The following is a 17,191-nucleotide window of genomic DNA, read 5'->3' as shown; positions in this document are numbered from 1 at the left end:
TCTATTTACATAAAAGTTGCAAAAATACTTAAAGAACTTAAATTCAAAACTGTATTCACTCTCTATTAAGATGTGTGAATGTTTGTTACCTTACTATGGACAGATAGAAAAATCCATTGAGCAGCTCGCTGACGAACACATCAGAGATATTGAATACAGTTTCGTCATCATGTGTACTCTCTTCAGCTGGTCCACAAGATGCTTTGGCAGTGAGACATCAAGTGTTATGGAATAAATCTGAACTATAACACCATTGTTATGACATATCCTATCCTAATTTTACGCTCACGCATAGCCTTACATTTTTTACCGTTTAGGCATTCAGAACCGAAATCCTACGGAATAGGTTGGTTACTCCTTATTCCTGGAGGTATCCTATGACTGTAGCCTGTGTGTTCACCGGGCCGGTTTGCCTGCTTGTGGGATGAAAACCCCAGATAAACTGGGGGAAAAAACTCTGCTGCCCACGTCCAAGAACGGCTAACTTGGCTATGGCTGAGGAAGATCCTTGAGCTCCTCACGTCGTCAATGGGAACCGAACCTAGGACACTCCTTTCCCAGGGATATGGTTCTGAAGCGGTTAGCCTAGTGGTGCATAGCCACCAGGCTAACCGCACGGATGTAATGACATAACCAAGAGAAAAATTGGGGAATCACTGGGGATGGCATTAGATCCAAAACATCTGAATATAAACTCAAGCATTAACTCGTAATACATCTTAGCCATTGTTACCCAATATCATCATCATCATCATCATGCATATCAAGGATTTAGGCCTAGCATGGCCTGAATCCTTGTTATCCTGAGTCATCGTCGAATCGTTTAAGAGGACGTCCTGGTTTTCTTTTTCCTAATGGCTTGTACTTTAAGGCTTGTTTTGGTAATCTTTCTGTTTTCATTCTTTGAACGTGTTCCATCCATTTATGTTTATATTTTTTAATTTTTTCTATTACTGGTTCTTGGTTTAATTCTTTCATAATATCTTCGTTTCTTTTGTGATCAAATAGGGTATGCTTTGCAGTTTTTCTCATAAACTTCATTTCTGCTGTTATTAATCTTTGTTTGTTATTTGTTTTATTGTCCAGATTTCGCTTCCATACATTAACCCAATATATTTATGCAAATTCGTAAACACACAATGTGCTGAACAGTGTCACACAATTAGAAATATTTTTTAAAATATCAGTCTCTTATATAACTACGTAATGGTTGTCACCTTCGTTAGTCTTTACTTTTGTCTACTAGTTTGCAAGTTTACACCAGAAGAAATCCTATGTAATTAGAATGAAATGTCATGTTTTAAATTAAAATTGTTACCATCTTATTCTGGTTTTCTGCTTTATAAACTATTACACTGAGTTGCTTTGTGTTAGGAACATCCACTGTGTTGGTGCACCTCTCTCTTTGCAATCACGGCTTGCAGATGCTTAGGAACAGATTCCACAAGGTGTGTCGAACATCCTCTATGCGTAACTCGACCCATGTCCACTGCAGCAACTGCATCAGTTCACGCTCATTCCTTCGAGGAGGATCAGAAGTTCTCACACCCTGTTCTACCATATCCCACGAATGTTCAGTTGAATTACATTCAGGGTAGTTTGGGGACAGGCAATGTGGTAAATTTATTGTGTTCCTCCAACCACTCAGTAGTTGTATGAGATCAATGACAAGGTGCATTATCCTGTTGAAAGATGGCACTGTGGTGAGGCTAGACCTCCTGCAGATATAAATGCAGATGGCCACCTAACAGGTCCTTGTGGCATTCACCATTCAGTGTTTGTGGGATGATAACCAATGAACCTAGGTTGTGCCAGGAAAAAGCTCCCCAGACCATAACATCCCCTCCACTGACCTGTTGAACCCCAACTGTGCAACCAGGGATTGGGCTTCATGCCATATACATCAAATGTGAACCTGGCCATGAGCATGGTGCAACAGGAAATGGGATTCATCGCTCCAGACAACCTTCTTCCATCTGTCGAGGGTCCATTGCCGACATTGCTTGGCCCATATGAGGCATTGTTTGCAATGCCTGGCTGTCATCTTGGGTGTCCTTGTTGGTCTCTGGCTGTGGAATCCCAAGCAAAGCAAGGTAAGGCACATGGTGCATGTGGAAATGGGTTGAACTGCCTCACTGTTGTATTGTTGGGTGACCTGTGTGACTGTTGCATGTTGTTTCTGTGATACCAGTTGTGACACCTGATGCTTACCTCTAGGATCAACCATGCATGCTCGACCAATGTGAGTGCTTCTGTTGGATGTTTGTTCATCATTAATCCAGTCCTGGTACACTCTTAATACAGTATGTAGTATGGGAGCAATGTGGCTGTTTCTAAAATGCTGGTACCTGCCTTCTGGATCTCAATTATCTGCCCACAGTCAAATTGGCTTACATCACCATGTTTCCAAATTACTGGCAAACGTTTACTGATTACGTACACAGAGGATAGGTGCGCCCTTTTATAGAAGCTGCAGTTGATGTTACGTAGTACTTCGTGATTGTGCTGAATATATAAATGGGTATGGGGGTTCTTAATGCCAAGCTAACTCAGTGTATATATTAATGAACCGGCAAAGTCTGCATACATATGCACAGACATGTATATATACATATAACATATATATGTTTATGTTAAAACGTTTAATTTTCTTGACCAAAAAGCTCTGGAATGACTTTTAATGGGATTATATTGATCAAGTGCATATAATAAACAACTATGTTATACCAGCTAGTTCAACTAAGGCTGTTGGCATCTTCAGGGTACATAGCTGATGTAAGGCACTAAAAAGTAAAAAAATTATTAGCTCTCTCAACTCACCAGAACTGAATTACAGTGCCAACTATAGTACGTTCCTAAATAACAACAAGTGAGATCATGCACGCTCTATGCATGTATTGTATGCGCTCTGGTCTTTGTTTAACATAATTGGAATCGGTTGATTATAGTTTGTAACAGTTTTTTACTTTTTAATGCCTTACATCAGTTATGTACCCTGAAGATGCCAACAGCCTTAGTGGGAAACTAGTTGGTATAACATAGTTGTTTATTATATGCACTTGATCAATATATACGTGCTATTTACACATGGTTTCTTCAAGAAAGAAGTCATCATACTCATATCTCCGGAGACATTTTAAAGCAGAAAGCTAAGCATTTCCATTCACAAATTTACCCAGATCAGAAATGCCATGGTATCTATCAATATCAGGAGAAAAACTGTCTAGTGACGTTTCCGCCATAGAACTATTCCAAAAAGGTTTTTTTAGAAAAAATTCTTGAATTAAATTTAACCGATGATCAAATTTATAATGCAGACGAAAGTGGTCTTTGTTCAAGGTCGTTACCAGAAAAAACTCTTGTTTACAGAAATGAAGCCTCAGTGCCCAGTCGAAAAATGTTCAAAGAGCGTGTCATGATAATCCCTTGTGCAAACTCCTCAGGAAAACATAAATTAAAGTTACTTATGATTGGAAAATCAAAAAACCCAAGACCATTTAAGAACTGCTGCCTTCCGGTTTTGGATCGAAGTCAACGTAAAGGATGGATGAATGCCGAACTTTTTTCAAACTGGTTTCACATCGATTTCGTACTGTCTGTTTAAACAACTTATTTAAAATCCCAGAATTTAGAACAGAAAGCCCTTATTATTGGATAACTGTCCTGGACATCCTCCAGCAGATGAATTGATTAGCGAGGACGGAAATTTTATGGCAATGTTTTTGCCTCCAAACTGTTCCCCGTTGTTGCAACCAATGGATCAGAACATAATACAATCCTTTAAATTAAAATATCATAAAGACCTGCTTTTAAATGTAATTTCCCAAAATTATGATGTTACCACATCAATAAAAAATATAAATTCGAAGGATGTAGCATTCTCAATTGCTGCTGCTTGGGAAGCTGTCAAACCCGAAGCAATTAGACCGTCATGGAAAAAAACTGTGGCCTTCTAGAATTACCAAGATAACTATGGTGATACACAAAAATAGGAAATTCAAAACGTGCATAATTTGATTAAAAATATAAATCCATGTGTTGAAATTTCACAAACAGATGTTACGGAATGGATTACAGGTAGAACCGAAAGTGAATTTGAAATCAAATCAGATGCTGAAGTTATAAATATGATGCTACAGAATGAATTAGAAGACAATAATGACTATAAAGAGCTCGAAGAAAAAAAAAAAAAGACATGAAGAGGCAGTTGACAATTTTAATATGTGTATAGAATGGGCTAAGCAGAATGATATGCCATTCCACAAAATTTTATTGTTAATGCAGCTTTGAGAAGAAGCATTCAAAAAAAAAGTTTAGCTTCCAAGAAGCAAAAGAAAATCAGTGATTTTCTTTTGACTTTTTTTACAAAAAAATAAAAAAACTTTTTTTGTGTGTTATTTTGTGAAACTTTATTTTTGTGTTGTGTACAAGAAAGTGATATTTTTTATGCAAATTAAGTTATGTACTGAACTATGCAATTTTATTAAAACAGAATCCTCAACAATACAGGTACACAGGAACTAAATTTTTTACTAAAATAAACTTGTGTACTGTTTTAAGTTTTATATTATGGTACAGTAGCTTTTTTTTAATCAGTTACTTCATTTATTTACAGAATTAAATTGATGTATCATTAGAATCTAATTATTTTTGTCTTAAAAGCTAGTTATTGTTGTCTCTTGGGGGAAAATTCGCTAATCCGAATGAGCATGGTTTTTATTAGTTCGGATTAGCAAGATACCACTGTATTTCACACTATCAGAGGGAGGGATTCTCATGCAGCATAGGAAATCCACTTTTGTAGAAGGCCAATTCTGATGGTATATGAATCTTAATTATTGAAGTCATTTTTGTTTTTTGTAGGTTGATTGTATAAGTACTGAAGGTTTTCCAATGGCAGAATTAACAGCACCAGTTAGAGTTTCACCTTTTATAAGGGTAAGCTATGTTTCAGAAGCTTTCTTAAATGCAATGATTAATGATAAGTGCCATTTAGATATTCTAAAATATATCTTAATTGTGTTTTAATCAATTAACTTATATCTGTTTAAGTTTTGCAAGTATAGATGAAAACAGTTTTATCTATATGACAGTGCTATATACTCAGGAGCTACTTTTCATTAATTCAGATAACTTCGAACTGTACGTAGGATTACAAGATTTCAAATTTGCTTTGCTATGAAGTCTTATAATCCTGTGTATGTGATAAAGTCTCACTTCCTATTTAGGTTTACTCGATATGCATATATATTTAGTTGTGTATAATTATATATATAGTTTGCTTGTGAAGTATCTTTATGATCAGACTAAAGCTGGTGACTTCACATCAGTTGTCTTAGTATCCCATAAAGCAAAGCACACATCCTTGTGCATAGCATGGTGCATTAAGGGGGTCATTACTCAGACCTAGATCTCATGAGATCTCAGTAAAGGTCAAAGTCAGTCTGGGAGTGACCCTCTCTTAATGCAAAGCATTATGCATTTCTGAAATGAAGTGTGCTTCGCATTATGATTGTGGCATTAATGATTGTTTTGTTGATGTCTGTAATAATGTCTGCAAGTCTTTTTTCTAGCATAATTCATCATCATCATCATCATCAAATTCCTGACATGTACCCTCAAGGGTGTACAGGATACGATAGTACTTCATGAAAAATTTACCTCATTACTAACTTCCTATCTACAATTTTCCTCCAAATCGGTCTGTTACTTGTCAAGACTCCAACATCATTATCAGATCTTATATTTCTATCGTCTAAGGCACTTTGTACTGTATCAATCCACCTATATCTTGGTCTTCCTCTGGGTCGTTTTCCTGCCAACCTGGCAGAGAAAACTTGTTTTGCTAATCTTTCCTAGCCCATTCTGTTTAAGTGACCATACCACCTGGGATTAGCTCTGTTAACGCATTCCTGGATGCTAACAATGGCAAGTTCTTTCCTAATATCCTTGTTTTTAATATGATATTGCCATTGATGCCATCTGTTCACACCTCTAATCTTTCTCAGGACTCTCATATCTGCGGTCTCTAGTCTTTGGTCAAGTGTTTTACTTCTGACCCAGCTCTCAGATCCATAAGTTAAAACTGGTTTGAACACTATCTTGTATACAGCTTATTTAGTGTTCCGACTAATTTCTCTCTTATTCCATATGAAATCCTACAATATCAGCTTTGTTGATTCTTTGTCTATTTCCATATTTAATTTACCATCTTCACTAAAAATCGTGCCTAAGTAGCTGAAATGTTTTACTTGTTCCACAGGATCCCCATTCAAAACACAATTGACATTTTCAACGATTCTACCTATTTTCATTGTCTTTGTCTTTTTATTGCTGACCTTCATACCATATCTATTACGACAGCTATTCAATTTAGTCAGGGAATCTTGCAAACTTGTAGCAGATTTATTTAGAAGTATAACATCATCCGCATAAAGCAAACAGCTGACATTAACATTCTCTAATTCTGATATCATGTTTAATACCACTTTCCTTCATAATGTGATCCATATAGATAATGAATAACAGAGGGGATAATGTACATCCTTGTATGACACCAGATTTAACATTAAACCATCTTCCTGTACTTCCTTCAATTCTAACTGCTGACTTACAACTCAAATAAAAACTAAGTATTGCTTGATATAATGCCCCATCGACACCATATGTCTGTAATAATGTCTGCAAGTTTTTTTCTAGCATAATTCATCATCATCATCATCATCAAATTCCTGACATGTACCCTCAAGGGTGTACAGGATATGACAGTACTACATGAAAAAATTACATCATTACTAACTTCCTATCTACAATTTTCCTCCAAATCAGTCTGTTACTTGTCAAGACTCGAACATTATCAGATCTTATATTTCTATCGTCTAAGGCACTTTGTACCGTATCAATCCACCAATATCTTGCTCCTCCTCTGCGTTGTTTTGCTGCCAACCTGGCAGAGAACACTTGTTTTGCTAATCTTTCCTCTCCCATTCTATTTAAGTGACCATACCACCTGAGATTAGCTCTGCTAACGCATTCCTGGATGCTGAAAATGCCAAATTCTTTCCTAATATCCTCATTTTTAATATGATATTGCCATTGATGCCATCTGTTCACGCCTCTAATCTTTCTCAGGACCCTCATATCTGCGGTCTCTAGTCTTTGGTCAAGTGTTTTACTTCTGACCCAGCTCTCAGATCCATAAGTTAAAACTGGTTTGAACACTGTCTTGTATACAGCTAATTTAGTGTTCCGACTAATTTCTTTCTTATTCCATATGAATTTATTCAATTGACTTCCCACCATACCAGCTTTGTTGATTCTGTTGTCTATTTCTATATTTAATTTACAATCTTCAGTAAAAATCATGCCTAAGTAGCTGAAATGTTTTACTTGTTCCACAGGTTCTCCATTCACAACACAGTTGACATTTTCGAATGATTCTGCCTATTTTCATTGTCTTTGTCTTTTTATTGCTGACCTTCATACCATATCTATTACAACAGCTATTCAATTTAGTCAAATCTTGCAGACTTGTAGCGGATTTATTTAGAAGTATAACATCATCCGCATAAAGGAAAGAGCTGACATTAACATCTCCAATTTTGATATCAGGTTTAATACCACATTCCTTCATAATGTGATCCATATAGATAATGAATAACAGAGGGGATAATGTACATCCTTGTCTCACACCAGATTTAACATTAAACCATCTTCCTGTACTTCCTTCAATTCTAACTGCTGACTTACAACTCAAATAAAGACTAAGTATTGCTTGATATAATGCCCCATCGACACCATATAACTGCAGTGTATTGAATAGCTTCTCTCTTGGCACCTTGTCATATGCCTTTTCCAAATCGACAAAACTTAAATACAGATCTTTGTTATATTCCCATGCTTTCTCGACTATTTGTCGTAAAGTGAAGATCTGATCCTGACAGCCTCTATTTGGCCTGAATCCAGCTTGTTCTTCACCAAGTTTTTCTTGCACAATTCTTCTCAACCGTTTCTCAAGTATACTGGCATATATCTTACCAGGAACACTCAATAGGGATATACCTCTGTAATTATCACATTCAGTTTTATTTCCCTTTTTATAAATGGGTAGTATGAGTGCTCTACTCCAATCATCGGGAATTCGTCCCTCTGTCCAGGCTTTCTGAACTATGCAGTGCAGCCACTGTAAGACTCTTATACCACCATACTTCAGCATTTCTGGTCGAATATCATCTACTCCTGCTGCCTTTCCACATTTCAAGCCTTTGATGGCTTTTTCTACTTCAAGTTTGGATATGTATTCCTGACTGCATGCCTGGTCAGTGTTTTTTATCACTGTGCTGTCATCACTGCTTGTTTCATTTTGCAGTTTTTCAAAGTAATTACTCCATACTTCAAGGATATCTTTTTCTCCTGTTTTCATGTCACCTTTATCATCTCTAATTGCTTTTTCAGCACTCTTTCCTCCATTCCTAAGCTTCTTCAACAACCTCCAGAATATTTTGCCACCTTCTTGATATTTATTTTCTATATTCTTGCCAAAGTCCTCCCATGACTTTTGTTTAGCTAGTTTTACACACTGTTTAGCTTTCTTACATTTGTCTCTGTATTCTGTAAGAGTAAAAGCTGATTTATTTGCCAGGAACTTTTGATATGCTTTCTTCTTTTCCTTCACTGCCTCTTTAACTTCCTTTGTCCACCAGGGAGTTCTGATTTTTTTATCCTTGCACACAACCTCACCACATGCCTCTCTGGCAGAATCAATGTTTTCTTCAGAGTTTGCCACTGAATCTCCAAGGTTTGATTCCTGTTCTCAAACTCTTTCATTTTCTTTTCAATAATCTTTCTGTATTTTAGTCTACAGTTCACATCTGAGAGCTGCGCAACTTTTATTCGCTTTAAAACTTTCTTACATGTTATTCTTTTCAATATGAAATTCAATTTTATCCTGCTCAAGACTAAATAGTGATCACTTCCAATTTCAAATCCTCTGTACACTCTGGTGTCCTGCACCAGGGAGAAAATATCAGTATCAACAATAACATAGTCAATGAGACTTTTCTTATTCCTAGCCTCTTCTCTCCATGTGAATTTGTGCACATTTTTATGTTGGAACATGGTGTTAGTAATAACCAGTCCATGTCCTGAGCAGAAATCCAACAGATATTTGCCATTATTATTAGCTTTGCTCTTTTCTCCAAATTTTCCCAAAATATTTTTGTATGTCTCACAATCATTTCCTACTCTGCTATTTAGATCCCCAACAAGGACCAACTTTTCCTTTTTCATTGTGTCAGTTGCTTTTTCTAAAGCCTCAAAAAATTCCTCCACTTCTACCTTAGTAGAACCTTCTGTGGGACCATAGGCACAAATAAGTCTCACTGTCCAGTTCCCCATTCTCATATTTGCCCACATTACTCTACTTGAGACTGACTGCCATTCAAGAAGATTAGCCTCGTATTTTGTGTTGAATACTATGGCTACTCCTTCTTTTCCTTGATTGTCATTGCCTGAATATAACATTTTGTATTTATTGCTCAGAAAGATCTCACCAGTTTTGGTCTTTTTTGTTTCAGTCACCCCTATTATGTCGATCTGGTACTTATCTAATTCCTCAGCTAGCTCCATTTCTTTGCCATTCAGGCTTCTTACGTTGATAGTACCGATCTTTAACTCTGGTGATGTTGAGTTGGGGTTTGTTTTCAGATTTGTTCCAGTAGCCGACTTTTCGCTGTTCGCTCTGGTTCCCTGGCGAAAACAACGGGGACCTTGTTTAACCGGGCGACGCCCCAACCGGCATATAATTTTGTCATGTTGTGCCATCATTTTTTATTTTGGTTTAACCAATAAGAATACAATTTGGTCGGCTAAATCCCAAATTGCCAGCCCATCCTCGTTCGTTCAGTGTCAAAGTAGATACCCAACAGGGTGCACCACGAGAAGGTGAGGATTGGACATTAGGTCAGAAGCCCTGGTCGGTTCTCCGCATTCCTTTAAAGGCTATGTGGAGGTCTCCTCTCAGTTATACAGCTTTGACCCTTAAGCACTCCTATTATTATTATTATTATTATTATTATTTTGATACTGTGTGAACTGTATCTATTAGATAAGTTGTAGTGTATGTGATGAAGTTCTGCTCTTTATTTATTTATTTATTTTTTGATACTGTGTGAACTGTATCTATTAGATGAGTTGTAGTGTATGTGATGAAGTTCTGCTCTAAGACAGGACTCATTGGAACAAAAGTTATAGGCTCTGATTAGTGTTTTAATGATAATACCATGTTGTTGAGAAGGGGGATGATAATGGGAAAGTTTGTGAATGTATCTGCTTGTAATGGTATGGGCTTCCTACATACTGAAAAGGACAGGTTACCCTTGGTGCATTGCCAAGGTGTCTAGAAAGGCTAGACTATTATTAGTTTCTTTTTTCCATGGTAAACTGAATTCTAGGGCAAAGACTATTGAGGTGAGAAAGAAGAAAGAATAATATATTTGGCCATGAGACCAAATGGAGAACACATCATCCACATATCGTAACCAGATAGAAGGTTTGAAAGGGGCTGATTCAATAGCTTATTTTTCAAAATGTTCCATAAAAAATTAGCAGGGGGAGATCAGAAGGGAGAATCCATAGAGGTACCTTATTTGTTTTATAAATTTTGTGCTTCCAAGAGAAATATCCAGAATAAATAGCAAAGGTAAACAGATCAGTTAATAGCAAGAGGGAGAACTTTATTTATAAGTGATGTCATTTAATGGAATAGTGGTGAACAATGAGGGGATATAAAAGCTAACAAAACTATCTATTATTTAACATATTCACTAGAAGTTTTAAAATGGATAGAATGTAAGAAATGATATGACCAGTGAGGTTGTGTGTGTGGTGGGGGGGGGGGGTAAGGGTGATCAGTCACTGAGACAAAATATTGGAAGAGTTAAATAATATTTTTAATACTTTTTCTGTGCTGTTTCAGTCCATCAAGCCTTAACACACACACACACTGTAACTCTGTGTGTATGTGTGTGTCATGTAGCATATTCATATATAAGAATATAGGTTGGATTCAGTTGTTTAGAATAACTGAAGAAATAATTATGGTCATTAGATGTTTGTCTGCCAGTTTTAATTTCCTGACTCTTGGATCATTCTGTCCTTGATAAATTTACTGTTGGTTAGGTTTCTGTGATTTTATATAGTTATATTCTGTCTTCTGTTTTTTTGTTTTTTTTTTTAAGGGGAAATTAATTACTATCTATAGACGTCTCTTCTGCATCTGTTGGTAAACAGTAATTACACAGCACCTAATTCTCCTACTCTCAGGTTTGGGACGGTTTGGTGGTTTGGAATAATTGAATGTTAGGAGGAAGAATTAATCACATTCTGATGTGATATACAAAATGGCAGGCTCTTTCTCTTTGTTATTTAATTATTTTTTTATATTGTTCTCATAGGTGCAGGGTAGATGCTTATTATTATTATTATATAACGCCTACAGGGAGTCCAAAGAGACTCATTGAAGGAGGGTAGCTACTCTAAAACTCTCCGCCTCCACCAACGGCAACTACCTTCATCTACACCAATGCCATCTACCGCCGACCACCACCACTAGTATTTTCACAGATGATCACAAGCATCCATGCCCACTGAAGGATTCTAGCCCCCAGCCTTTTGGCTGGAGAGCGGATATGCTAACCACTCGGCCAACCAGGCTGGCAGGTCTGGTTGGTCGAGTGGTTAGCATATCCACTATTGGTTATTAGGAAACAACATGCTCTTAATTGGTTATCAGAATATAATCCGTTTGAGGCAATTCTTTCATTAAAAAAAATGCTATAACAAGGAAACAATCCATAATTCTTCACAAAAATAAAAAAGATGTACAATAAACCATAACCATCTGTTATATATGAGGAATATCTGAAAGAATAGATAGAAACGGCAAAAATATAGCATTGTCACTTTTAAACTGCCAATGAAAATGAAAATTACACTCGGCTTTTCTGAGGATCCCTTTCCTTCCCTGCCCCAGAGCTGTAACTGGGGGGGGGGGGGGGCAGAGGGGGGGGACAGTCTGCCCCAGGTGGCACTTTGAATCTTTTTGAACTTTTTCAGTTAATTCTAAAATACAGCCTTGAGAACTCATTTCCAAATATTGTAATATTACTGCGAATTTTCCCCACAATTGCTGTAAGTGTTGCTAGTTGTGAGAGGAGTTTTTCAAAATAAAATTGATTAAGAATTACCTACATTACTATGAAATAGACTGACAATGTCATCGATTTTGCTTACAAAAAATCAAGAAAAAAAACATTTAGAATGTTGAAATGAAAGTTTTACTTCAGAAATAAACATAGTGTTTTCATTTATTTTCCTATACGTCATTTTGACTTTTTGTAGTATTTTTGGTGTGTATTGAGAGGGACGTCAAAAGCTCTAGTTATACCACTGTTCTGCCCACCTAGGTGTATACTCATTTTGTTACATCTAACCTGCCCTATAGATGAAACAGGATGTACAAAGCAAATGTAAGTGATGCATTATTTACCTTCATTATGGAAAAGCTGGTCTTTCTGACCAGGTAGTTGGATAATGTCTCGGGATTAATTGGAAAAGCAGCCAGTACTTGTAATGACTGGCTCTCTTCTTCGAAGTCCTTTTTATGACCATTTATGGTTATAGGCCTCCCCCCATTTGTTTCTGTCTTTCTGTGTTGAAGGCTTCCCTATGCCAGCATTCTCCATTCGTCTCTACTAGGTCATCCTTCCATCTGCACTCTGGTCATCCAGCATTCATCTTTCTTCATATGAATGCCACTAGGTGACTATCTTTGTCCATCTATCACTTTTCATCCATACAATATATCCTGCCCACCTCCACTTCAGTTTTAAAATCTCTTTTCCTATATCCAACACTTTTGTTTCTTTTCTTATATCATCATTCCTTATTTTGTCTTATGTTTAGCTTTAACTTTAGTTGACCATGTCTATTATCTGTTGGTCATAACTGGGATGATACACTGGTTGAAAATTTGACTCTAAATTTTTTACTGCACAGGAATCTTTTCAGTTTGCCACAAGCCATCCAGCTTAGCTGAATTCTTCTCTGAATTTGGAAGCCTATGAAATGCTTATCCATCAGCCCAATCTCAACGAAAATGATGGCTTAAAAAGTCTTAAGGATTTAGATAACTCATCTACAACCCACATGACATCCAGAAAAAGAATTCCAAAAATTTTTCAAGCAGGAATAATCCACATGTTGGATACTAAAACGAATACTAGAACAATTTAATTTGATAATGATCCAGTAGTTCTCAGACAACAAACAGAACTTCAAATAACAGGAAATTAAATCCTGAACTAGTAATTGCTGATATAGTTTTACCAATTTATTGATGGCTTTTTGTTTTCTTTTTTCACCAGAGCTAAGGTCAGCAGTTGACCAGAGCAGTTATGCATAGCTCACCGGAGTGTGGTATACTGATATAGCTTGGAATACATAATACACATTCCGGTGTGTATTATGTATTCCTTTACATTATCTATCCCGTAATGCAAAGCATGCATCTTTTCTGGTGTGTGCAATACTGGTTTTGACCTTTATTGAGGTCTCATCAATGGGAGCCAAATTCCAAAGGGATACAAAGGTTGAAGAAATGCGGAAGTCATATATATAAGTCATGTAAAAGGGGTATCACATTATTATTAAATTACTCTGTGTCAGAGATAGATGTTGAAAGTTTTTTCACTTGGCTATGCTATAAATTACTGGAATGTAGAAAGGCAGCTGGAGTAGATGATATATAACCAGAAATGCTCACATATCTACTTTTTACAGTGTATGTATATATATATAGTTTGCCTACATTTGAGAGAACCATAGCTGGCAGAGTGCCAAGAAGAATCAATACATACACTCCCCTTTATGTTGAAGGGGAGAAAAGAATAACAACTGTATGAATTTTTCACCAACATGCGTAAAATTTTCCAACTGTTATACAAGCAAAATAGTTACCACTTTAAAAACTAGAATGTTCATGAAAGCTAATTTTCTGATGTGTAATAATAAACACATCCCATGAAACGGATTGATTATCCTATTATCAGAATGGATTTGCCTTCTTTTTCCATGCACAGAAGTGTTGAGAGTTATCTCATCTGTGGTTGAACTATATGTATTGTAAAATATGTACATTTTACGGTAGCTGCTCTTCATACTTTAGGAGGCTTGGTGAGAAGGTCAAATTGTAGAAGAGTAGAGTAGAACTCTCATGGGGAAATAATGTTGAAAAAAAAAAGGGAAAACAGAAATAAAACAATCTGAAAATTATAGAGGAATTTCCTTACTGAGTGGCCTAGGTAAAATGTATGTATATTTGAGTAGAGGCTATAAGAAAAATTGTGGGAGAGAAAGGAGAAGAGCAAAGTGGATTTAGACCAAATAGGGGTTGTCATGATCATATTTTCATTTTAAGACAATTAGTTGAGAAATTATGGGCATATAACAAGGATCTGTATTTAAGTTTGTAGAAAAGGCATATGGCAAGTGCCAAAAGAAAAGCTGTTTAGAATGTTACAATTATATTGTAAACAAGACATTATGTCAAGTAATATATTGGAGGGGGGACCTCACCCCTACCAAGCGTGTCCCTCAGGTGGCGGATGAGGGAAGCCCAAGCGGGCAGTTCCGAATAATGAATAAGGAGCCGTGGACCAAAGGCACACTTCAGAATCATGGTCAGGAGAAGTGCTGTAGACCACTGTAAAGATGCCAGCAAGTAGAAGAAGAAAAAGGCCCCGAGTCCTGCACCGCTCTTTGCAATTCCACCAAGGTGGTGGTGAGAAATCTGCAAGAGCAGGGGGGTGCTAAGAATCTCGCAGAGGAAGGTAGACCACCATCTGGAAATTCGAACCTATTTATTGGTTCCTTCAACACTCGAACTCTGTCTTCTGACTCCCATATTGATTTCCTGCTTCAAGAAATGCAAAATGTAAAGTTTGATTTCCTCGCTATCTGTGAACTCTGAATTAACAGCAAAATGGAACAATGGCAACCAAATTTTCCTGGGAGCCTCAGATAACACTACAAGGGCTGGAGGAATTGACTTCATCATAAATGAAAAGCTAACTAAAAATATTATTTCTTGTACAATCCATTCTGAACGACTAGGAACACTAATATTAAAAATTGGAGAATCCATAACAATGAAAATTATAGTAGCCTACGCACCCACCTCAACAGCTGACAAAGAAGAAATAGAAAATTTCTATGAACACCTACGAGAAACATTACTGAAAAAAACAACATACACAATAGTGTGTGGAGATTTCAATGCAAAGATTAGTACAGGATTTATTGAAGAAAAATACATTGGACCATGGGGGAAAGGGGAAAAAAATGAACGAGGTGAACTCCTGGCAGAATTTGTAGAAGCAGAAAGGCTGTACATTATGAATAGTTTCTTTAAAAAGAGAACTGGAAAAAGATGGACTTGGCAATCTCCAAATGGAGACACGAAATGAAATTGATTTCATCCTAACAGATTGCAAAAGAATAATAAAAAATGTCGAAGTCATTGGGAAAACTTACTGCGACATTCATTCAGACCACTGTCCAATAAGAGCCACTCTCAAAATACATAAAAAAATGAAGAACGCATACAAGCACAGTCCAACCATAAAAAAACACTCAAAATAGATAAACCCAGAAGAATTTAGAAAAAAGGTGGAAGAAACCAACTGGAAATTAAAAAATGACATCGACAAAGATTTAACAAACTTTAACAATAAATTAATGAACTGCAAAGAAAGAACTTATGAACTTCCTCCTAGGACCAGGGAATGCCTATCAGCAAGAACAATAGAACTATTGAAGAAAAGAAGAATACTGAAAGATACAGGAAAAGATCATCTAGAATATTTTTAAAATTATTTTGATCGTCTAAAATTATTTGTAAACAACTGAGGCAGAATATCAAAGACGACTATAACATCTATAGAACAACAAAATTGGCAGAAGCAGCTAAGCTCTGCAGTAGCCTAAAAAAAGTAGATAAAGAAATAAATCTAAAGCAACCACTACCGTTAGCCTTCATAGACAATCAAGGAAACAGACACACAAATAGAGGTGAAATGGAAAAAATAGTAAGATCGTTTTATGAGAACCTTTACTCATCTAAACAAGTAATCACAGCTCCAGTATCAGACGAAAATTTGGAAAATCTGGAAATACCATATGTCCTACCTGAAGAAATAGAAATGGCTATCCGCCATATGAAAAATGACCAATCACCAGGAATTGACGGTATAAAATCTGATGAATTAAAAATGGGTGGACAAATACTCTTGAAAGCTCTAGCAGAAAGGTTTACCCGATATATACAATTAAGGAAAGTACCTACTGAATGGAAAACATCAAAGACCATAATTCTGCATAAAAAAGGTAATAAAGAAGACATCAGTAACTACAGACCTATCTGTCTATTAGCACACACATATAATATAAAATATTCGCCAGAATCATCCTAAACCGAATACAAACCTCCATCAATGAAAATAGCTACAAAGAACAGGCTGGTTTCAAAAAAGGCTTTTCAACAATAGATCACATTCAAACTATTACTCAGCTAACAGAAAGCTGCAGAGAATACCAGATCCCACTTTGTCTTCTTTTTATAGATTTTAAAAAGGCATTTGACACTGTTGAACATAACACAATATTCCAAGCTTTAATAGAACAAGGCGTAGAAAAAGCATACAGCCAACTCATAAAAGATATCTACAAAGAAAGCACAACAAATATCACCCTTTTCAATCACCTGATTAAAATTAACTTAAGTAGAGGAATACGTCAGGGTGATGTCTTATCACCTAATCTCTTCACATCTACTCTGGACAGCATCATTCGAAAAATTGAGATGAAAGATGGAATAAACATTGATGGTGAAATATTAAATATCCTATTATTCGCCGATGATGTGATATTAATATTTCACTCACCCAAACTCTTAGAATCAATGCTGAATAACATAAGCCAAAACTGCCAAAAAATTGGATTGGAAATACACCCTGACAAAACAAGATGGATGAAAAACAAATACTGTAAAGATCATACAATCACTCTAGAATCTCACACCATCGAAAAAGTTGAAGAATACATCTACCTCGGCCAGTCCATAAAAAATGAATAA

General features: G+C 36.3%; 1 protein-coding gene across 4 annotated transcripts in view; it reads left to right on the top strand.

Annotated features, from left to right (window-relative positions):
- The window catches only part of ATPsynE (ATP synthase, subunit E), a 100,834-nt gene that overhangs the window by 35,642 nt on the left and 48,001 nt on the right, over positions 1-17,191 (top strand). For all 4 annotated transcript variants that reach the window (XM_090404133.1, XM_090404132.1, XM_090404131.1 and 1 more), the window contains exon 2: positions 4,864-4,938. In XM_090404133.1, coding sequence (XP_090260259.1) covers positions 4,894-4,938 — 45 coding nt within the window. In that variant the 5' untranslated portion in view covers positions 4,864-4,893. The remainder of the gene's footprint in view (positions 1-4,863; positions 4,939-17,191) is intronic.

This window comes from Typopeltis vanoorti, chromosome 14, assembly GCF_054136105.1.
Source record: "Typopeltis vanoorti isolate ZY-2024b chromosome 14, IOZ_Tvanoo_1.0, whole genome shotgun sequence".
Lineage (NCBI taxonomy): Eukaryota > Metazoa > Arthropoda > Arachnida > Uropygi > Thelyphonidae > Typopeltis > Typopeltis vanoorti.
The sequence above is the reverse complement of the archived record's forward strand: the minus strand, read 5'-3'. Positions and strand labels throughout refer to the sequence as shown.